This window comes from Ischnura elegans, chromosome 12 (assembly GCF_921293095.1).
Source record: "Ischnura elegans chromosome 12, ioIscEleg1.1, whole genome shotgun sequence".
NCBI lineage: Eukaryota > Metazoa > Arthropoda > Insecta > Odonata > Coenagrionidae > Ischnura > Ischnura elegans.
This window is the reverse complement of record NC_060257.1, coordinates 19,586,631-19,609,718: the sequence shown is the minus strand read 5'-3', so window position 1 is coordinate 19,609,718 and position 23,088 is coordinate 19,586,631. Positions and strand designations below refer to the sequence as shown.

Genomic DNA, 23,088 nt, shown 5'->3' with positions numbered 1-23,088 from the left:
CCAGCGGCGAAAATGACGAACTAATCGGACAGTAAGGGTCGCATGAGCCTGCAGGGGAGAGGTAGGGAGAAGCCGGGGGCTGGTCTTCCCTTAAATTATCTTCGAATTAAATCTTTAAATTTGTCAGAAACTTAATGTGGAAATGAAAATCCCAGAATCTTGCTGCATTGATTTAATCCTTTAACTTTCCTCTCTAACTTATTGTGTGACTGATGTCGATGCCATTGTTGTTTCTTATGTTTTATGACATGGATGACAAATCTCTGTTCTGTTAAATGTTAAAATCATTATATAAAAGTTTGTATAGCCGTCAACTTGATGTCATCCCATTGACTGATTTGTTCATGTTGATTTTGTTAATCTGTTTCAGCCATAAAATTTGCTATGCCTGCAAGCAGTGGTAAATTAGCTTACAATTTATTGTTGACACAGCATTGAGTGATCTTTTGACTCAACCGCATCTGCCATTTTAGGATTTTATAGTATAATATACTCATTCCTTTATCATCATCAGGGAGGAACAGTCACTACAGCACGTGTGGTTGGCACTACTGCCACGGGTCAACTTCTGGTGGTGAATGGTGCCAACACACCGGGAGTGGTGGCCAAAACCGTTAGAGCGCCTGGTGATGCTGCACAACCTGCTGCTCCAGCTGTTGCTGCTGGTGCTACATCTCCCAATAAGTTTGTCTTGACACCGGACTACATACAACAAAGTAATTATTTAATTAATTCTAATGCTAATTAATGTATGTTATCCTTCAGATTTTATACAATTCTATTTTTAATCATGCTATTTTTTACAATCCATATCCAAGGATAAATTATTTTATAAACAACCTTCACTCATGTCAATTTTTAACGTATTTAAAAACACATATAGTCTTTTATTAGCTAATAACTTGAACAAAAACAATTGATTCTGCCAAAATCAAGCGTTTTTGGTAGTATTCTATTTAAACTTAGTAGTTAACAACTTGAATCATCTTCTATCATAAGGTAGTCTTGTTTGTTTTTGGGTTAAAATGATTGCTTATGCTACCTATTAATTTTATAAAATGTGGGCTGCTCTCGTATGACTTAGAAACATCTCTCTCATTTTATATCATTAAATGAAATGTGTAATGCTTCCTCCACAGCAATCAAGAGTGCTCTGAAGCAAGAAAATTTGAATCCTGAGATAGAAGAGAAGTTGATACAATTACAGAGGTACCAAGAGAGACAGATGAAACAGGATAAGATACGTGAGTAACTGGCTTTACTCCATCATTTGCTTTCATTTCCTTTAGTTTAATAATGAAGTTTTAAGTTTAAAAATGCTTTCCAAAAAGTAAGTCATTTACTCATTGTCTGCGAGAAGCTTATGTCTGCTTAGATTTGGTAGATCAAAAAATAGACTTGTAAATTTTCTATTGCCAATTCAAGTAGATCCGAAGCTGAAAGAAACGGCTGACTTTTGCTAGAGAAAGACTTACGTTGTCTTGCAGGGTGTCTAGCAATTGGGAAAATCAAGAATTGTGCGTGAATTTTTAGTTGCTGGAACTATTCGTGGATATTATTATTTTACTATCTTGCTCCAACCTGTAATTTTAAAATCTTTTGTTTCAAATTCAGTTCACATAAAATTTTGCCAGTTCAACACCCTTTTCTGGCCTAAAATGTGTTTGTCTCAATTAGAGATCCGGGTCGAATAGCAGATTTCTCGAATTCAAATATTAAATCATTGCTTGAATATTCTAATACATACCTCTAATACTAGAATTGCACAAAGCATATTAAATGTATGTTTTTCTTCTATTTCACTCATTTTCATCTATAAATTTTCTTGTTCAATGGCATTCATAGTTATTGAGCACAATTGTATTGCCATGATTTTTTTCTGATATTCCCTCAAGTTACTCGTAATTACAGAGATGAATGAATTCACCCATTACATTTAATTATGCATGTATCTTGGATACCAAAATAAATTCTATTCTGTTATTTTCTATAGCATGAGTCCTAGTATTAAGCATAACATTTATGTTTGTATTCTTATTATGTTCATCATTTTTTTTATCATGAATAATTTTTATTGTTTAAAAGGAAAACTGAACAGTTGAGTGCATACACCTAGGGAAAAGTTAAGATTTGTTGTTCCTTGAGCGGCAAGAGTACAGTTTCACTGACAAATCTACGGATTCCAGTTTTAAGTTTTGTTAAGTTTTATTTTCCTCTATATACGTTTATATTATTGTTTTGATGAGAATGCACGATTTGGTCCACTTCAGGGCCTTCAGGGCCACCAACACCTGCTGTCTCTTCCACCACAGCTCCTCCTTTGCCAAGGCGTCCGGCGAGAAAGAGGCCTCAAGTTACCAAGGACGACGACGACGATGATGACGAAGAGGATGACGATGAGGATGAGCCTGACGATGGGGGCAATGACGATGAAGACTGGGAGAGTCCGCCCCCTCCTCGCAAGAGAAGTGCCCCCAGGCAAGAGCCACGACCCATCCAAAGGTGATTTTATCTTCCGCTCATATTCTAATGCGAGACAGCTCAGAAAAAACCTCTGATAATGCACCCTATTAAATCGCTAATGGTATTGGATATACCACAGGATTGGGTGTACAGTAAGTCTTCAACATACAGTGAGTCCTCGTTCTACGTCACCCCTTTTAACGTCATTTCGCGATAACGTCACGAAAATTTTGAGACCGTCATTCGTTTATCGCACCTTCGCTTTGCGATAACGTCAGGGCTTTTAAATTTCGCGCTAGAAAAAAACCCGAAGCAGCGGGCTTTGAAGGTTATTTGTTTTGTGGGCGGTAATATATGTAGTCAGTCTAAACGAAGTGTAAAACGGTGTATTTTTTGTTAATTGCGATTACGGTTTTAGCAAATTTTCTGCAAAATGAATTCTTGGGTAGGTGCGCAAGGTTTTACTTGACATAATGGTTTTCGGAACCTAAAAAGTGATTTCAAGGAATTTTTCCGTGTAGAACTCGGAGTTTTTGTCGTCACTTTTTTCGCCGTGTTCACAATAATTTTGGTTCCTGTAACTGCGACAATGTTTCAGCAATGATGATGCCCAGGCGACGCTCGCCCGGGCGACCACCATAGCGAAGCCGAAAAGCAAATGCGGGAAGATACAAAAATGGAGAAGGATTTACGTCAGTGCTGCTATTGTCGTCGATGAAGACAGGAATTCGTATTTATGCAATTACTTGGAATTCCCATCGTAAAAAATGCCCCAGATATGACACGCTAAAATTTTTTCACGTAGGAATTTAAGGTCTGGGAGCCGATATTCACTTTTTACATTGTTTCTTATGGGATATTATGTTTCGATTAACGTCATTTCGTTTATCGTCACATTTTTCAGGAACGGTAAGTGGCGTTAAACGAGGACTCACTGTACAAACTTACAGAGATACGGACATTTAACCTGTCAGCGCCTAAAGTTTTTTTTTTAATCACACATATTTCACTTTTATAAAATATGATACAGATGTGCTCAACACAATGAACACAATTCTAACTGAGTGAATAATAGAGGAAACCTTCTACTAAGTATGTGCTCAGAAATATATGCTAAAATTCACATATTAAATGCATTGCAGGAGTATTGGCTCGGCACTGCACTGAGTGCCATATGGCACCCGTGGGCGTTGACGGGTTAAAATGTTGAAGTGTGCCCGATATTTCAAATTTGGCACCTTTGAGATTGGCTGACGCAATGTAGTGTGGCATAGAGGAACTCGCTTTCTGAGCACAGTCTAAACGGTGTATCAATTAAACCGTTGTGAAATCTGGAACTGTTAAGCATTTTGAGTATTTTTCCCTCTCTGCGGGCAGTGAAATTATATCAGGTCCAGCCGCATCGCTCGCACAGCAAAATTATTTCATCACCATTGTGAGTTAACTCAAAATTGTATTTCAGTGTTGCATTCTGCAGGATAATTATGCATTTCATTGCCCTGCTTAGGTTTTTCAACTTACAAACAAGTAAATACATCTTGCTTGTATGTCTTGGACTTACGGTATGATGTTCTCAAAAGTTGTTGTCTCACCGACGATAAAATAGAAGTGGAAGAATACAATGTTTATTTTTTCATTGTTATGCAGCAGCATTTGGGGTCACATTTTAGGTCTTCTAAATATTTTGGTGAAATCCCAATTACTTAGGTTAATCCTTTATATTGAATTTATATACTGCATTGAGTCAGTATTAACTCTGTGTTTTCTTCTAATTTTCTAGGGCTGAACCTCCTAAAAAGGAAGAGCCAAAACCTCCGGCTGTGTCCGCCCCAGGACCTACTGTTCCTGTTTCAGCACCTCCTACACTGACTCCTGTAAATAGACTAGTCACTGCAAACCAGGCAGCTCTTCCTACTCCACCACCAACATTGGTTGCTGAAACACCTGGTAAAAATCTTCTTTCATGCTCTCATTTTCTTTTTGTGTTTGGGTGAATATCTGTTATTTCAATTGTAGTACAGTAGACTTTCATATGCACGAATAACTTTAGTTCAAATTTTTTGTTGTGATGAAGAAAAATCATGGTCCCGACTGAAAAGATATGTTAGCATGAAGATAGAAGAAAATATATTTCGAAAATTAAATACATACCGGGATCCCAGCTAAGTCAGATATTTTTTCATGACGAACTTCTTCCTTTGGTGTATTTAACTTTGCATCCGAGAGTGTGACTGGGTACAAAGTCACTTGTTTCTGCAATTCTTTGATATATATTACGAAATTTTTTTGCAAAATTTGTTCTTACAAAATTATGAACCAAAGTTGCTGGCTCAATAATATTGTTTTAAAAAGTTGGTTGGAAGTTTAATCGGGACGCTACATGATCTAAAACATCTGCTTAACTACAAATCAGAAAGCTTTGCCAAACTCCCTAGGACCTAGAATTTTGGAGTTTCTGGGCTAACAATTGTTAATGCTGAAAAGTAATTATCCTAGGTTGAGGATGTAGATTGTAGAATTTTTTCTATGTACTGCTGTTATATGTAATTTGTTAGGAGAGCATGGAAGTCAAGTGGGTAGAGTGGTTGGCTGCCAGAAAAGGGGTTCCAGGTTCAGATTGCGGGTGAAGCTTTCGCACACCCCAAATCGAAATCCTTCCGTGAAAGTGCAAAATTTACTTGCCTGTTGTTAAGGCTGGGGTGAGCTCTACCCTCACCTATCCAAACCAACCATTGGGTTGAATCATTGAGTGATATCATCTATTTTACAGGGTGTTATAAAAAGATTTTTTTTGGTCTGTGTCTGATATGAAAAAAACCTTGTGTCCATCCATCCCTAGTTAATTGTATTTCTTCCTGCAGTATCCACTACCTCCACCACTCCTGCTGCTGCTACTGCGCAAAGTGGTGGGAGATCACGCACAGGCAAGTGGCGTGAGTCGCAGGAGGAGAGGAGAAGGCAGGCGGTGGCCACCCGACTGCAAGTGCTTCTCTTCCGACACAGAGAGCTCCTCAAGAAAGACATCCTCAAGAAGAGAATGCTGCTCGAGAAGGAACTCACTCTTGACATCCAAGTACGTTCTTGCAGGACATGGCGTTCTCCAATTGTGAATTTCTTCAAATCCAGGAATTTTGCTTTAAAATCAAGCATGTCTTGCCATTTCTCAATTGACTCTCATTATCGGAATTTGGGAAGTGATTGTCACTACAGAACTATATGAAGCTTAAAACATTATTAGATACAGTGTGAAATGTAATTTTCCTGCTAAGGCCAATCAGAACAAACCTTACTGAAAAACAACTCCAACTACCACCACTGTGATTCATAAATACAGGCCCACTCCTCTTCTGACGTGGAGGTTTGCTGGTGGCTTTTCCAGCAAGACTGTTGTTGTCAGATATCAAGCGACATGGTGGAAGCCCAGAAAAAAATTATAATAATAATAATGATATGTTCTACAGATTCTATTGAATGATTTGAAGCTAAGCTAGTTCCATCACATCTGAGGACAAATTAATATAAAAATCAGACCTTTACACCCTTGCACTGCATTAATAATTGTGCAGTATAGCCTCAATTATCCATCATTAATTATACTGTTTAATGGATTGTCCACTGATCACTTCTCCCTCAAACTCACTCACATTTTCTCTTTACCAACCCTCCCATATAATCTTTGCCCACCCTTGCCCTCATCAAAACAAGTTGTTTTTCAATGAAATTAGTCCAGTGGTTTGCAGAGAAGGCATGAAATAAAACCCAAAGGAGAAATATAAAAAAAAAATTATCATGTATGGATTATCTGTCTCTTTCGATTTCCTGCTGGAGCTTCTGCCTACTTTACCGTGGATTACAAACAAAAGCTCCTCTTAATTTTTCCGCTTGATTGCCCTATCTCTATTTGAAAGCTGCATTATTTGGATAGCTTATTATTTGGAAAATATTCATATTAGTATGTCCTTCAATGCTTGTCATTGCAGAAGGATGTTGCCGGAGAGTTGGCTGCAAGGACGAGAGCTGAACGGAATAAGCAAGAGGAAGTTCGTGGAATGGGTTCTTCGCAACAAGCAGAGAGGATGCACGCGCAGAGCGGAGGTGCGAGAGGGGAATCCTATGAAAGAGGCCACAAGAGGCGAGCGACAGGTTCTTCGGCAACGCCCGTCTCTCCACCTGAAAGTAAAGAATCTCCAAGTGCTGCATCGAAGGTATTGTTTCTTAATATATAGATTTCCTATATATATTATTTATCCATCATCATCCATGGTCCATGGGCCAATGAAGGAAAAACATTGTTAATGAATGATGTTAAGAATTGCATTCTTTAAAGTATTAAAAATTGTCCTACTTCACCATCTTAAAATCTTACATTTTAAAATTAATTAAGTATCATAAACAAGGTGCCCAATATTGGACTCTTTTTCCATCATTTAAAAGACTATTATGACCGTCATGATTTCATCCCTTGAGCATCTACAAGCAATCCTTATCCTGCTCATCAATGCATAACAGTGAATATTAATCTTTTAATGTCAACTACATGTTTTGCAATAATTACATTTTTTCCCATTGTAAAAATAATATTAAACTAACATAGTTGTTCCATGGTTTTAAGCCTCTAGCCTATCTTTGGCCCTGAAAAAATCTATTTGTTTTTTTCCTGAAAACAGCCATGGCAGTTTTGTCCTCCCAGTTCAAAATAGATGGGAATTGAAAGGAATAAACATGCTTTTGATATTTTCATATTTGTGGCTAATTTGTTCTCGCTTTTGTCAACCTAGTCCTCACATCAAGGAGCTGGACAGCAGGCGAGAGCTGGAAAACGTCGGAGGGGTAGTGGAAGCGAACGGGCAACAGAAAGAAGGGAATCTTCCCAGAACCCACCAACTCCTCGATCATCGTCACGTAAAGAAAAATTATATTGTGTGTGTAGGACACCATATGATGAAACAAAGTAAGTAAAAGTTTAACTGTTGCTTACAAAAGTAAACTAAAAAACATTAATAAGCTAATTTATGGGCAGATTGCATGTGGCTTTTGTATTTAACATTTAACTATAAGGGTCATGGATTTGAGAACCTTTAGATATAGTTTGCATTCCTAATCATCATGATTATTCCCTGAAGAATGTGAAATGCTTATTTCCCTCTTTGGCATGTGTCAAAAAAATAACAATTTCTAATGGATTATTATATTTCTCTCATTATTGCTCTATTGTTTTCTCAAGAATTTTTGTAAAATTTCTGTAGAGAAATATGATCTTGAGAAAATTCGAGACTATAATCTTGAAAGTAGTATAATGAAAGGCATTCTTTGAATCACTGTTGTTTTGCTGATTGTTTTGAGCGAGGGTTATGCTTCAGGTCAGCTTTTGGGATGTTTCAGTTGCTCTTTTTCTAGTTTTAACTCGAGGATTGCACTAACAAATTTGTGCACATTTTTGTTATAACGTATCCTGAAAGGAAGACTTTTTTGGAGACAGTTAAAATTGTGGGATAAGTTCGCTTCCGCAGAATAACTTGATGGTATAAAATCTCTTGGTTTGTCTCCCAAAATGTTTTCAGTCAGGAAAGAATGTATGCTTTGAAAGCATTCTAGTATTATTCCTCAAATTGAAGTCTACTTTAAAATTTTCTTCATATGTATTTATGCTGAGATGATTTTGAGCCGCCTGTTTTTGTGTTTTCTTGGAATCTTTGTGATCATTTCAACCTGATGAAGAAAATTAGAACTTTCTAAAAATCTTTCTATTTTCTATGATTAAAAAAGGTAGGAAAGAAACCGAAAGATCTAATATGCAAAATTGTGCAATCCATAGTCATCGTTAACAATGGCATGGTCTTAGTATTGTAAAATACTCACATGGTGTAAGTATTTTACATGTCCCTTTAATAAAAGTATGGAGAATGGCGTTTTAAAAAATTGCTTTGGATTTTTTTTCTAAGTAAATGCAATTAAGTTTGAATGAGAAACTCCCTGCATAATAGTTTTTTCATTATTGTTCCATTTAGATTTTCCAACAGAAATTATTTTAAATTTTTGGACTGTTTAACTAAAGACAATCCTTTCTTTTTGAGATTTGGTGCAATTTTTGGCATTGCTGGTATTTGTATTTGTGTGGTGAATGGAAATGCCTTCGGCCTATCATGCATCGCTTCATGATTTTGTAGAATGCCAGTATTTTGCTGCATTATTGGAGATTTAGTCTTTCTTCCTTCCATTTCTCATTCCACAATAAACTGTGACCTGTAATGGTGGTGTATAGAAAAAATTCCACTTTCTGAAGAGCCAATAAAGGAAGATGAATAGTATTGTAACCCTACCATTACTTTAATTGCTTGAACCAGCTTGGCATGGCTTGAACTGTATTAGATTCCTAAGTGTTGAGTGGCATGATTTCATGTTTGGAATGCAATCCGCCATGTACTTTTTCTAGAATAAATTTTTTTTCTATGGACTAAATATAATCTTATTTCCTTTTTCAAACTTTGTCATGATTCAATTTTTCCACATTTCCCAATCATTTCCATCAAATAAAAGGTTACAAATCTCAGTTCATACTACGTTAGGCTGTATAAAATTAGAGCACTTCTGGCACTGGCATATCAGTGGGGATAGAAGTAATGCATTTAAAAGCGAAGTTGGAGAAAAGAAGTGTTTAGTGCTTATTGCAACAGCAAAAAAATCATGTTGGATTATTTTATAAGGCAGTGATAATAAAAATCTAAAATTTTATAAATTTGTCATTCCACAGTTGTCTCCCAATCTCACAAGTCAAGCTATAGTATGGATGTTATTGCTCAGAAAAAAATGGATAGGCATACGTAAAAAAGTTTATATCTCATGCATCACTATTCTTTATGGTGTGAGTTTTTTGTGGTAGTTGATGAAGTCTTTTAGATAAGATTCTAAGCTCCGGGAAATGCAGCAATTTTATTTCTGCTGAAAAAAATATGTGAAGGTATTAAAATATTTTGGTAAGTAAGGAGATTTTAGAAATAGCTTTGAAAGATCCTGCTAGTGAAGGTAAGATGTGTTATCTATGTATGAGATTTTCTTAGGCTCAGCACCTGGTAATAAATCTAAGATCAGCCAAAGTTTTTGTTTCTGAAATGTCACCCATTCCAGGGGCATTGGCTCACCTAACTTTTCTTGCTTGGTGGAGTGTCCGAGAAAATGTCATTCATAATATTTGCTAGGAAAGTGTAATAGTTATTCATAGGGTTTGATAGCAATTAGAATTTTGATACAGTAGACATACATCTTCATGATCGAGAAGACCTTGTTAACTGTACTTTCAAAGATAATTAATTCCTACTAGACCTTTATATTTATCATCTCCAGACAACAACATTGTCTTGTGTTGGTTCACTTAAATTAAAATTCCATGAGTGACTTTTTCTAGAAATGACTTTTTCTTGCCTTCATGAATAATTAAATGCTTTGTTGGAGAGATATGCCAGGGAGTGGTGGTATTTGATGATCATTTTTGTAAACCTATTTTTGACTTGGAAATTCCACATTGATCAAGTTATTATGAATAAAATACCTCAGTAGGACTTGATAGTTGCACTGTATTGGAACTAGTACACTAAAAATTGCGTATGATTTCCTGTCTCATACCCCCAGTGAAGGATTCTTTGGGCTCTTGCATAATTCTGCATGCTTCACTCTGAATGTTGCTTCATATTTATTGCTATTGCTACTCTCTAAATATGGATTGGTGGATTATGGCGGTGGAAATAATCTTATACTTTTGTGCCGTGGAATTAGTTGCTTGTTTAAGTTGATACCCTTTCCTTAACATGGTATTTGTGGTGGAGTATTTATTGTTGGTAAATATTGTGATGTGCCATTTACTGCACTTGTGTTGATAACCAAAGTGTTTCCTTTTACACCTAAAATTGTGAAAGAGAATGTGGTTGAAATGTCTCTTATGTAAACTTTTGTATGATGACTAGTATACAATCTTCAAATGAGACAAACATGAATAGTATGCAATCTTCAAGTGAATAAGCTCCTGGTGGCATTTTTAAGCTTTCAATCACTTTTAAATAAAACAGCAAAACATTTATTGGCCAACTCACAATCCTTTCTTATATTTGAAAGTAAAATAGCGTTAGGTTCATCAAAACTCTGAGTACGCAAGGGAAATATGCTTAGGATTAGATAAGATTGAGAAATTTTTAACCCCTCATTACGTGGGTGAAATGTGCATGTTTGAAAGATTAAAAGTTTAAATATGATTGAAATAATTTCAATAATAATGATGGAAACTCTCCATTCATTAATACTTAAGATATTCCACATGTTTATAGGCTTGCATGGAGCATTTTACGTATCACCTCTCCCAATTTTTTTCCTCTGTTGAAAATTTGGCATACTATTCGCTCTTTAAATGAACCATGTTGTCTTCTTCTTCCCGTCCTTGTGTACCCATTTTCCTTCCCTTCATTATATGCCTTTCAGCATTCTCCTTTATCTAAGTAGAAATTAGAGAGGTGCCAGAAGAGGGAGTTTGGCAGATGAGTTCCGACAGATGAACATTGTCAGAAGACTGTTCTATCAGAGTAGTTGTTTCAGCCACTCACCAGGCTCTTTTAGGAATCAAAACTGAACCGATTCCTGGTTGTATACACTATTCATCTTTCTGTACTACTTCAGTTGTAATAAGCTTGCGGTTAAGACTCAAACACTCCAGTACATTACCTTACTTTATTATTTACTTCATGGATAAAAAAGGAACAATTACAAGCACTGATAAATTTGTTTTTTATTAAGGATTGACAATTAAACAGTACGATACAATAGTTACTACATTGAATAATAATAGTCACAATGTAATCCAAATTTTGATTGAAAATTGAAATGAAAACAGAGTTGTCTTACAAGCAAAAATACATTTTTTTTAAATATCCAAAAATATGGGAGTTCGAGATAAAATATTTGTTGTACTTGTAACAATGAAAGTCTTAACCAGGGTCAACCGTCAGAATCGCTGGAGTTGTTGGACTGTTGTCATGTCACACAATTACTCAGCTTGCAGACTGCTCCATTAAGAGTCTGAACAGTTGGGGTCAGAACAGCTATTTCTCACAAGTTGTTCCTGAGCGGAACTGTTCCATTCACAGACAATATCTGATGAGGCTTCTGTTCTTTTGAGCACAACTGTAGTAGAAGCCAACCACATGGTTTGTCTCCTAACCTCCTCCAGCAGTTTTCTCTCCCCACTAATCATGTCATGCACTTTTTTCCTGTTCATCCATTTCACCTTTTCCATTCTCTGCTGTACCCACATCCAGAAGAGCAGTCAAAAAATAATTCTGGTGGCAGTTTCACTAGGATCAGTTGCTAGTTGTTTTTTGCATTATGATCACTGCACTTCATAAGGCATTCGGTGGTATTGTAAATAAAAATTGCTGTATTAGTTTGAAAAAGCAACTGATGTTATGATAAATAATGAAAAAATACGGTTAAATTCCTTTCCGGAAGAATATTCTGGAAAATTTTTGAATGAAAAACTAATTTTTTTGCATTTTGGAGGATTCTGAAAAAAAAAGATTTTGAAATCGTATACATGTCTTGAAGAAATGTGGTTGCCGTGAGAACTTTTTTGTTTTAATCATTTTCAATAAGAATAGTTAGTTGCATGTACCATCTTTGTTTCATAGCATGGTTTAAATCCTCATTCCCCCTTGACTGCATATCAAATATTGACGGCTTCTTTTGGTCCTCCTTCCTTGGCATCCATTTCTCTACCCTGCAAATCACTATTCTTTTCTGTTCGTAATGGCCATGAAATTTTTCTGTGAACTGTTCAAACGGTGAAAGAGAATGATGGGTGTGAGAGGTTGAAGAATGCGTCGTTCACGATGGTCCCTTTTTTGAACTAGATTCTACGTGGGCTGTGATTTATGCAACAACTGGTTCCACGGTACTTGTGTGGGAATCTCCGAGGAGGACAGTAAGCGAATGACAGAATTTGTGTGTGGGGAGTGCAGACATGCAAGAGATACAAGGGAGCTCTACTGCCTCTGCAAGCAGCCATATGATGAATCTCAGTAAGAAAATGAACATTATATTTATACACTGTGGATGGTTGACTGCAACTTGTTCTATCCATAATCAAAGAGGGCACCAAAGTCTTCGTAGCCCCTGATCATTGGAAATCCATTACTCTTCTTCCTCAAATAAATTTTAAGTCACCAATAGCCTTTGCAGTGACTTTCGGTCTTGAAGAGAAATAAAATGTAACACTTGCTCAGTGTCACTATAAAGATTGAGACGTATACGACTGGTCTAGAAAGTATTTTATTGGTTTTAAGTTATAGTAATAACCCAATTTTCATTATTCCTAAGAATGCATGCATGTAGAAAAGGTTAAACAGACATCCTATGAAATCCTGTATTATTTACTTGAAATATGTTTCTCAGTTTCGAAGAAATTAATAGACATGTGTGCATAATCATGCTGAAGAAACTGAAATAACTGAGGAATTATGTTTTAAATTGTCAAAGAAACTAATAATACTTAATGCTAAGGACTTAAAATATTTTGAACCCTTTATGTAAGAACCTTGATTTATCTATTTTATCCGTTTCTATGGCAGTAACTCTTTGATAATAAATTTTAGTATGGCCTTCCCTTCTGGGTAGGAAATATGCAAATTGAAGTAGTAATTTAATTGATAGGTTAATAAAAAATGTTGCTGTGATAACATGTTAAAAATATTGCTGCCTTACTTACTAATATAATGTTTAATCTTTACTGAAAAATTCTGGATATCGGTATATATTTTCTCCTATTATGTAGATAATAAGTTCCTTGTGTCATGTTCATAACTCAGTATCAAGTTGAAGGTTTAAACTTTCAACTTCTGATTAGTTAGTGTAAGTGGCAACTAACTCTTGTATATGTTCATTCAGTGTTATCTAATATTTGGCATTTAATTTATGATTGTTATTATGTGGTAGTTCGTATTTCATGAATTTGTTTACATATAAGTGTATTCAATAAGAATAGCATATTATATATTGTGTGTATGAATGCCTCGTAGTTTTCAAGCAAAATATTGTTTTAATTGAGTTAATCTCTCCTCTCTCTGCAGATTTTATATTTGTTGTGATGGTTGTCAAGATTGGTTTCACGGCCGTTGTGTTGGTATCCTCCAATCTGAGGCTGACGGCATCGATGAATATGTCTGTCCGTCATGTGAAGCTTCTAGCGATATGAACACTGCAAACATGAGGCCTCTTACAGCCAAAGACTTTGAGCCGTTAAGAAAGCTTATGAAGCAAATGCAGGTAAGTTGTTGAGGGCTTGAGTGCACTTCAGTGCCGGTGCCGTAACGCCGTTCCAGCACTGGTTAACAAAAGACGTAATAGTCAAATATCACTTTTTAACAAATAACAATTTTGTCACCTCAAAATTTCTAATACTTACATTCATAACCAAAACAAAATTTTGTAATAAAGTGTGAATAATAACTTGTAATAGCAAAACATACAGAGTAATATTTCACTTCTAAAAAAATTTAAGGAAAGTGTGTTCCGGCACTGCTAATTTTGGCATGACGTCACTGGTGCAATATATGCCCAAGCTGAATGTTAAACCTAAGTTCCAAAATCAAAATAACAGTAGCAACACAATCTTAAGCTCTTAAAGGTTTTTTTTATTTATATTCAATTCAAAGAAGAAAAACTTATGCTTTGTTGTTGATCGAACAAAAATCCTCTAGGTTTCTGCAAGTGCTTTAACCAGTTCAACTTCCATGGATTTTTTTCACTTTCTCTTTCATTGGATTTTTTGTATTGGAATATCAATCGTCACTTACACTTCCCGAGGTTCATCCCTTGCTAGACCATAAATGTTTCTGAATTCAGTCATGTAAATTTATTCTTATATTATTTTTAATGTTCTCATATTTAACATTTTTTACAGACCCATAAATGTGCCTGGCCTTTTATGGAACCTGTGGATCCTACAGAAGCACCTGATTATTACAAAGTTATTAGGGAACCCATGGGTAAGGATATGTCATTATTAGGAGACAGAAATGTTTTAATTTTTTATCTATAAGGAGGTTAAATATCAACTCCTCTTAATAGGAGTCACCAACTGTGCATTGATGTTGCTGTTTTTGAAATATCAATTCAAGTGAATATTAAGGAAGGATAAACTGGGTGTCAAATAAGCGGGAAAATCAGGAATTGTGCATGAAGTTTTAGTCCCTAGAAACATGCATGAATTATTCATGAATTTTTGCTCCGACCTAGAATTTCAAAATCTTTTATTTCAAATTCACTTCACATAAAATTTTTCCTGTTCAACACCCATTTTCTGGCCTGAAATGTGTTTGTCGTAATTTTAAGTGCAGTATCTTAGTAGAATTTTTAGAGGCGTATCGAAACGTAGAATGTCAGACAAGACAAAAGAATTGATATGTCTTGCAATGTGATGTATAATAAAAAAAAAATGAAGAATAGAATGCCAGGAGACATCAACATTACCTATTTATGAGGTCGAAGAAGCATCTGGGCTTGTTTTGAATAAATGAATAAACTAGTGATGGCATAAACTACTCTTTTTGTCGAGCTGCCTCACCACTCACAGCACATTTTAGAGAGCCACTTGCACAGTGCGATTCAGCAAAGCGTTTCTGGGTTGGAGGAGGGAGGGGGGAAGAGGGGAGTGGAAGAAAGGGGAAGGTGTTAGAGGAGGATTTCTGAACAAACATTTAAATGCTACATTTCCTAGATCACTTTTTGAAAAATTGATGTCTTATCAATGGCGTACTGCATAGTCACAATGCTCAACAGGTGATATAACTTAAGAACCATATCTGCCGATACTTTATATCTTTCATGGAAGACAGAAAATCTATTCAGCCTTCTGTGCTTAGAGATGACGACAATTTAAAAAATTCTGTTATAACAAAATATTTCTCCGTAACTACATGATCATGTTAACAATTCACAATGAATTTCCTCGATTAATGTTAGTTGTTTGTGTTAGAACTAATTTTCATTTTTGTCTCCTATTATTTTCATAAATTTGCCGTTGACAAAAACTTTTACATCAGCATCTTCAACCCTTTTTCTTTCACGATGCATGGAACATGCAGGAGAGATAATTACGATAAGGGTCATATGAGATTCTTTATAGTAATATCCAGAAAATGAATTTGGAGAATATTTCATGCGACCTGAAAAGGTGAGCAGTGGGCTACCTGCAAAAAGTACCATGTGCTCCCTTTGACACACCAAACGTGCGATGAGCCCCACACGGAAAATGTTTGTGGAAGGAGTCGTGTGCACATAGAGTCTGACTTCTACCACTCTCGACTCCAACATGCATAGTGTGCGCGGAGGGAGTCGCACTTCGCCTCGCACAATTCCAGCGCACTGTGTGCACGAAGGGAGTCGTGTGCGCATAAGGTCCGACATGGACATTGTGTGCGGAGGGTGTCGTGAGCACCAGTTGTCTGACTTCCCTTTGCCCAACTTTAGTGCATAGTGTGTGCAGAGGGATTCGTGTGCGGAGGGAGTCTCGACTCTCCAAATTATTGTTGATTTTTAGGCAAAATTGTATTCAATGTGTGCCCATTTTATTTCCTCATGGTGCATATTTAGGTATGAAGAATTATTTTCTCACCGTTTCGTTAAATTATTGTTTTTCTTCTATTACAGATCTCCAGACGATAGAACTTCGAATAAATGAACGTTCATACGACCGTCTGAGTGAGTTTATTGGTGACATGACAAAGATTTTTGACAATTGTCGATATTACAATCCCCGTGAATCCCCTTTTTATCGTTGCGCTGAAACCTTAGAGAGTTATTTTGCTGCCAGGCTCAAGGTTCTTCGTGAGAAACTTCTTGAAAATTCCAAGTGATCGTTACAATAGAATTGCATTAAATAGTGTAGTGATTCTGCCGATGGGTTGCTACAAATGGTGTCTTAATATTTTTGTGACTTGCGAGAGTCACAAAAAGGCGCAAAAACCCTAGGGTGCTGTGATTCCAAGGGGACTAGGACTGTAGTCTCCCTTGCACCACTTCATGAATGTACAGGATATCTTTTCATGATTTGGATGATGAAGCCATTGGAGTGCTTAGTTGGTCTAAGCTTGGCTGTCAAAAACTTACATCTTAGCTCTATTTGGGACCTGCAGAGTGCAAGCTGCCATTGTCTATCACTTGGTATAAACTCTATTGACGGACACATTCTGAAATCTGTGAAAATGCAGAAATTCTTTAGCACCTTTACATTGTTTCCTCATCCAGTTTAGTTTATATCTTCGTGAAATGCCAGTGGACAATTTTAGGGAGTTGTATTAAAGTATGAGTGAACGAAACTGTGAGAATAATATGGTGACTAGCTTTTTTTCATGTGACGTGTGAACGTGTGTGCAAGTGAACTGTGTAATTTCAAGTTGACTGAAGTTGTGGGCGTGATGAATGGGCATTAAAAAATAGAACTCTGTCGATTGAGCCAGAGCCATTCGAATATTATTTATTTTTGTTTGATGCAGCCCAGGAGTGCATGAATTTAAATTTTAGGAACCTTGGCCTGGTGGAATGGATCCTAGATGGGGTTTCTGATTTTGGTCCTGCAGAAGCCTGTATTTTGTGGGTTGGTGCATGTAGCCAGTCTTATATTGCTTTCAGAGCCAAAAAAAAATGTGATTGTCAAATTTTTGGGCATACTGCACGTGAAACGATGCAAAATGGGAAAACAGCAATGATTTATATCGTAATGGTGCCCGTGGTCAACAGGAATGCCCCCATCAATTATGTAAATCACATTGTGTACAAAATCAAATGAAACTATTGCAAGTGTTTTTTTTTATTTTTGTGGCATTTCATTAGGTTGTATGTGTAAGTCCATTGGATAACTGTATGAAATCATGTATTTTATATGTGGAGATAAAATAATCTGTTTGAGTATAAAAAGAATAACATTTTAACTATCATTTTAAGTCATATAGTCATCAAATATTTGTGTTATTTCAGTGATATCCGGAGTTCAGCTTGTGTTTTTGTTAAAGCTGATGTAATTATCCTTTGATTTTTCCCAGCTGGTCATTTATCCTTATAGCACAACAAGTTTTAAAGAAATGGAATGTAGGCGGTTGCCAAACTGGTGTTGTGGGAATAATTGCAATAGCTTCACAAGCACTATTGTTGTCTGTTTTTACAAGTCAAACTTGTAAGGGATACTTGGATAGCTTGCTCTTAGTTCCCATGATGATTGCAGATATTTTGTTTTTATCATAAATTAGAGGCGTTTGAAGAGTGTAAGAATGCTGTAAATTGTAAGTTTAACTTGCGGGGCAGATGTAATGCATCGTAATGAAATTGCATGTAATGAGAATTGAATACTGGTCCACTGTAAAAAAATATTCAAATGTCATTGTTCATACCATTTTGAAGTACTGTGCATTAAATATTCTTTTTTTACCTGAACAGAAAAAATTAAATTCTAGAATTTCATTTGGAAGCTCATTGATGAATTTGGTATCCTTTTTTTATGTAGAATAGTGGCATGGTAGGATATAGTATTTTATTTAAAGGATCACTCGTATGTGTATTTTATTTTATTCTAATAATTGTATATGACTGCTGTTAGATTTTTCCAGATACTTACCTGAATTTTAATTAGACTAATCACACTCATTGTCATGAATACAAGATACCGCTTTCAATTTGATGAGAATTTATTGTGTATAGAAAGTCAAGGAATTTCTGAGGCAGTGACAAAGAGTGGGAAAATCACTTTTTTTGTAAAATTCAAATTGTAGTTTTATCCTCATCCTGTAATGCATGGGTATATAGATGATATTTGAGCCTCCGATTCTCAAGATATGCTTCAGTTGGTTCTCCATTATTGTTGATAAATCATTTTTATATCAATTTTGGCTTAGTTTAAAAAAAGTTGTAAATTAACATGACTAAATCGCTCGTGCAGAGATAAATACATATTCATTTAAATTCACAGTACCAAACTGTCTGGAAAAATGCAAATATTATCTGGAAAAGTAAAGTAATTTCAGTTAGATATTTGTATGAACACTCTAATGCCTCTAGAAGACGGAAGCCATTTGCTTTTGTTTAACTTGGAGGGGAGGAACTAGAGACTTAACATAAAAGTGGGTAACAGCAAATTTGAATGGGTGAAAATTTTCAACTATTAAGGCAATATGTTTGAGGGCAAAAGGTTATTAAGAGGAGAATTTCGCTTACAAAGGAGGCGTTTGTATGTTAGAAAGGGCTGATGAGAGGATTGCTGTCTTGGAGAGTAAAGAATTCCAGCTTGATATTTGAGTGGCCACCACTCTTTGTTGAATTACCATTTGAAAATGTTTTAGGCTCTTTTTTTGTTGTAAAAATAGTAAATTAGGGATCGCTAGCTGGCAAAATGTGGTCTAAAATTTTGTATAAAATTCATTTTCTTGATGAATAAGTGCTCTCAGGTTTCCAAACGAGTGAGAGCGTTCATTATGTCTAACATTTTGAGAGATGTCACGTTCCTTGTCTCTGTCGAAATACCCGGAAACATCAGACATAATAAACTCTCTCACCTACTTGGAAAGTTGAGAGAATTTTATGAAGTCAATGTGCCGGTAAATCACCAGGTCATTTTATTTTCTAGATCTTTAAATGCCTGTATAGACACAAAGAAACCTCCACTTGTATCCAGTCACACGCACGGGTGCAAAGTTAAATAACTAACAGTTGAAGTTCTCCAAGAAAAAATATTTTATTTAGCCGGGATTCGTACCTGGGTCTCCCGATTGCTGGTCAGGTGTGTTAGGCAGTTACACCACCAAGCCATTTTTCAGAGTGAACTTCGGGATGGGTTTTACCTAACAAGATGTTGACGTCACAAGTCCACTCTGTGGCACATGTGGAAAGGGTCGTGCTTACTAAGCCACTGCCAGAGTGAAAAATCCTTATTTTGTGGCTGGTCTGCGACGACAAATTTCAAAGCACTGCTGGAACAAGTGACTTTGTATGCAGTCACGCGCACGGGTGCAAAGTAAAATACACAAGTGGATGAAGTTGACCATGAAAAATATTTGACTTAGCCGGGATTCAAACCCGGATCTCCCGATTGCCAGTCAGATGTGTTAGCCAGTTACACCACCAAGTCATTTCCTCAGAGCAAACTTAGGGATGGGTTTTAGCGAACACCTGGCAGTGAAGGGCCACCAGTATTGGGCATCAAAAATCCAGTGGCTAAAGGTTAAAGCTTTAGGAGTCAGCTAAAGCAAATTTATTGGTAAAATTTTCCCTGTGAAACTGTCGCAGAAGATACTTATACCCTTCTGAAGTAATTTGAAATATACATTGATGCATTGTGCTTGTAAATATTTTATAGAATTTTTTCTTTCGCTAAAATAATTTGAAATTATGATGAGAGTATTTATTGTTTGATTAACTGGTTATGATCTAATCAGTCAGTAGTTTTTAGATAAATACAAATAGCATGGTAGATGTTTTAATTTATACTAGCATGAATAAAAAAATCTAGTATGTTATAAGTTTGTAATGCTTAGTTCATAAATGAAACTATATTGTACAAAATTTGGCATGGGTAGTGTTCCCATCAGCATATATTATTGGTTTTGCAGATCATTATTTTAATTCAACAATTTAAGGAGTAGTACTGAAAAACCTCTACTTTGTCCTGGCAAGTTGCCAGATATTTGCCTCTGGGAGCTTGGGTGATATAGACTGTTTTGATATTTTGTTTTTGATTCATATGCATCGGAAAATCATACTTTTCATTAAATTGGGTATTTATTTGCTTTGCATAATGCTGGAAGATAAATTCATCATTGGTTATTGTCAGCCTCAGCCTCAATTGTCATGGGAGCCTCTTTCCCCCTCCCCCAGCTACTTGACAGACTGTCTTCGCAAATTACGTCTTGATATCTGGCTGCAATTGAGATTTCTTTAGTACTAGTAAGCTGTTTCAATCATCTCTCTGAAAGGTGTAATCACAAGATCCAATGTCTTCCAAAAATGTGATATAATTTCTCCATCTCAAAGTACTTCATTCTTAAAGGGATCAGGTTGGTGTGGTATATTCTTTTTTATTTCAAACCCTGTCATCATAATTAATTTTTTTAGGAGTTCTAATTCTTACCGGGGTGGCATATTTGTGAAGGTCACTTCAAAGTAAATTAACTCATACATTTATTGAGTGGTTCCCTTTCAGTGGCTAATGGTGCTTGTGTTGCACTTAAAATATTTGAAAATTAGAAACAGAAAATTTCTGAACACAGCCAGATTGATATGCCTGTGCATAATTCAAGTCTTTATAATTCCCCTCCACAGTCCAGCCGGCGAGGGTTGTCCGATGATAGTTCAAAGGAGAACCCTGCGCCAGCACGGTTTGCAGCCAATCACTGTCCCCCAAATGCGCCTCACACCCTCGCCTAGTCATACAAAGTTGTCACATGCGTATGAAGCATCAAAACAAACCTGACCCACCAAAATATACCCTTTCTTCGAATCACCAAAAAAAGGGATTCTTCCTTTGGGTCCTTCACACTCGTTGTCCCTTCTGACTCCTTTCTTCATCGAAGCCTTTTGTTTACATGTGACGTGAGCATTTCCCCTTTTTACCTTGCAACCTTGGCCCCAACCCCGACCTACAGTCCAGCCGGCGAGAGTTGTCCGTTGACATTTTAAAGGGAGGGGCGGAGAACCCTGCACCAATATTGGTTTGCAACCAATCGATGTCCCCCAAATGCACCTCACACCCTTGCCTAGTCATACAACGTTGTCATATGCTCATGAAGCACTGAAACAAGCCCTTTCTGCGAATCACCAAAACAAAGGATTCTTCCTTTGGATCCTTCATGCTCGTCGTCCCTTCTGGCTGCTTTCTTCACGGAACCCTTTTGTTGACATGTGACGTGGGCATATCCCTTTCTTACCTGGCAGCATTGCCTCCTACCCCTTCTAGTTGTCAACGGACCACTCTCGGCGCCCGGACTGTAGACCCTTCTGTCATCGGACAACTCTCGGCGATCGGAGGGGTTGTATGCTGTGAGCTGATCAGTTCACAGCGACCATGTATTATGTATTCGCAGGGATTGTACAGCACCCTGTATAAACTGAGTGCTGTGCCTCAGACAGCACTATTCCACCATAAATTACTACATAATAGGGACGATGTGTTAAATTGGGCCACAGGGTGATAGTGCTTCTTACTATTGATTTTTATCTGCAGCTATTTAATGTTTATGTGGATCAGTCTGGTATCTTTTACTAATGTAGTCTGGTTCCAGTTCCATGTATGTATACATCAGTTTTGAATTGTATCCCAGATTTAAAGAATTTAGTGGGAGCAGTACCACTATTGCAGTTCATTATTAATAGCAATCTGTAAGGTGCCTTCTGCCGGATATTGAAGCTCCTGCAAATATTATTAACAATGCCAATGATAACATTGGAGCCTGAGAGGTGTTCCTTAATGCCCAAAAGGAATTAGGCACTCCTAAAGAATGTCACTGGAAAGTTTAAGTGTGTTAGCAGTGCTCACCATTAAGGAGAAAATTATGACAAAAGGGCATAGATTCAATGCCAGGGTGACTGATAGGTTCTGTAGTAGGAAGGAGTGGTGTATGGACTTCATTTTTTTTGCCAATGATCAAGTAAATTTTCCATTTCACTGTGTGGGAGGGAGTAATAATCGAAGGAAGGGGGCTGCATATTGCTGATCTTCTGCACCAGCTGCTGCTGTTTTCATCATAAAAAATATTTACCTTTAAAAACATTTTCCATGTGTGGTGAACTATATATATGTATGTACATACAATATAAAATACATAAAATAGTAAACAATACATAAAGTAGTACAATAGTAGTACATAAAATATTCTGGTAAGTTGAGAAAATAGCTCTCTGCCCCTCTTTGATGCAATGGTGGGAATGACCCTATTTGATAACCTATATTGTCAATCACCTCAGCCAAGCAGTCATACATCACTTCATCCTAATTCCTTATCTTTCTCTACCATATGATAATTATTCTTATCATCATATGTTTACTCTTTTGGTATAGGTAGGTTCACATTGTACATTTTGCAAATCATCTCAGCCTGTCCCCTCCTCACATCCAATTCTTCAGCACAACATAAGGCTTATGCCTATTCATTCTATGCATGCACCTTATTCTCGTCCTTCCTTCCTTTTCCTTGCTTGCTGAACATCCTCTCTATTCTTACAGCTTTCAGTGGCCCCTATCTACCATCAATATACCGTGTTATTAATATATTGCCGGCCTCGGTGGCGGCGGGGTAACGTCCTCGCCTACCAAACAAGGGGTCGGGGGTTCGAGTCCCGCCTGGGTAGGTTCAGCCGATCCAGGGCATGGTTGTTCGTGTACGTTAACTTGTTTAATTTGTTGAATACCCCGGTATAAAATGGCCAATGAGAGCTGTATCCGGTGGTTTAAGAGTAAAATAAAATAAAAAAATATTTTATCATGTAGGTAGTTCAAAGTTGTTTCCTCACCTCACCCCAGGGGCGCAGCCAGAAATTAAGGGAGGGGGGGTTTAGGTGCAACTAATACCGGGGTGTGTGGGGTATGGAATACCCACCAGGCTAAGC

General features: G+C 36.8%; 1 protein-coding gene across 8 annotated transcripts in view; it reads left to right on the top strand.

Annotated features, from left to right (window-relative positions):
* The window catches only part of LOC124169491 (nucleosome-remodeling factor subunit NURF301), an 83,702-nt gene extending 65,760 nt beyond the window's left edge, over positions 1 to 17,942 (top strand). For 6 of the 8 annotated variants that reach the window (XM_046548123.1, XM_046548119.1, XM_046548125.1 and 3 more), the window contains 11 exons: positions 515 to 716; positions 1,140 to 1,244; positions 2,271 to 2,502; positions 4,244 to 4,410; positions 5,325 to 5,536; positions 6,444 to 6,668; positions 7,242 to 7,414; positions 12,354 to 12,521; positions 13,569 to 13,764; positions 14,402 to 14,486; positions 16,150 to 17,942. In XM_046548123.1, the coding sequence (XP_046404079.1) occupies positions 515 to 716; positions 1,140 to 1,244; positions 2,271 to 2,502; positions 4,244 to 4,410; positions 5,325 to 5,536; positions 6,444 to 6,668; positions 7,242 to 7,414; positions 12,354 to 12,521; positions 13,569 to 13,764; positions 14,402 to 14,486; positions 16,150 to 16,355 (1,971 nt within the window). In that variant the 3' untranslated portion in view covers positions 16,356 to 17,942. The remainder of the gene's footprint in view (positions 1 to 514; positions 717 to 1,139; positions 1,245 to 2,270; positions 2,503 to 4,243; positions 4,411 to 5,324; positions 5,537 to 6,443; positions 6,669 to 7,241; positions 7,415 to 12,353; positions 12,522 to 13,568; positions 13,765 to 14,401; positions 14,487 to 16,149) is intronic. The other 2 variants (XM_046548122.1, XM_046548126.1) reach the window with 2 other exon arrangements.
* The last annotated feature ends 5,146 nt before the right edge of the window (positions 17,943 to 23,088 follow it).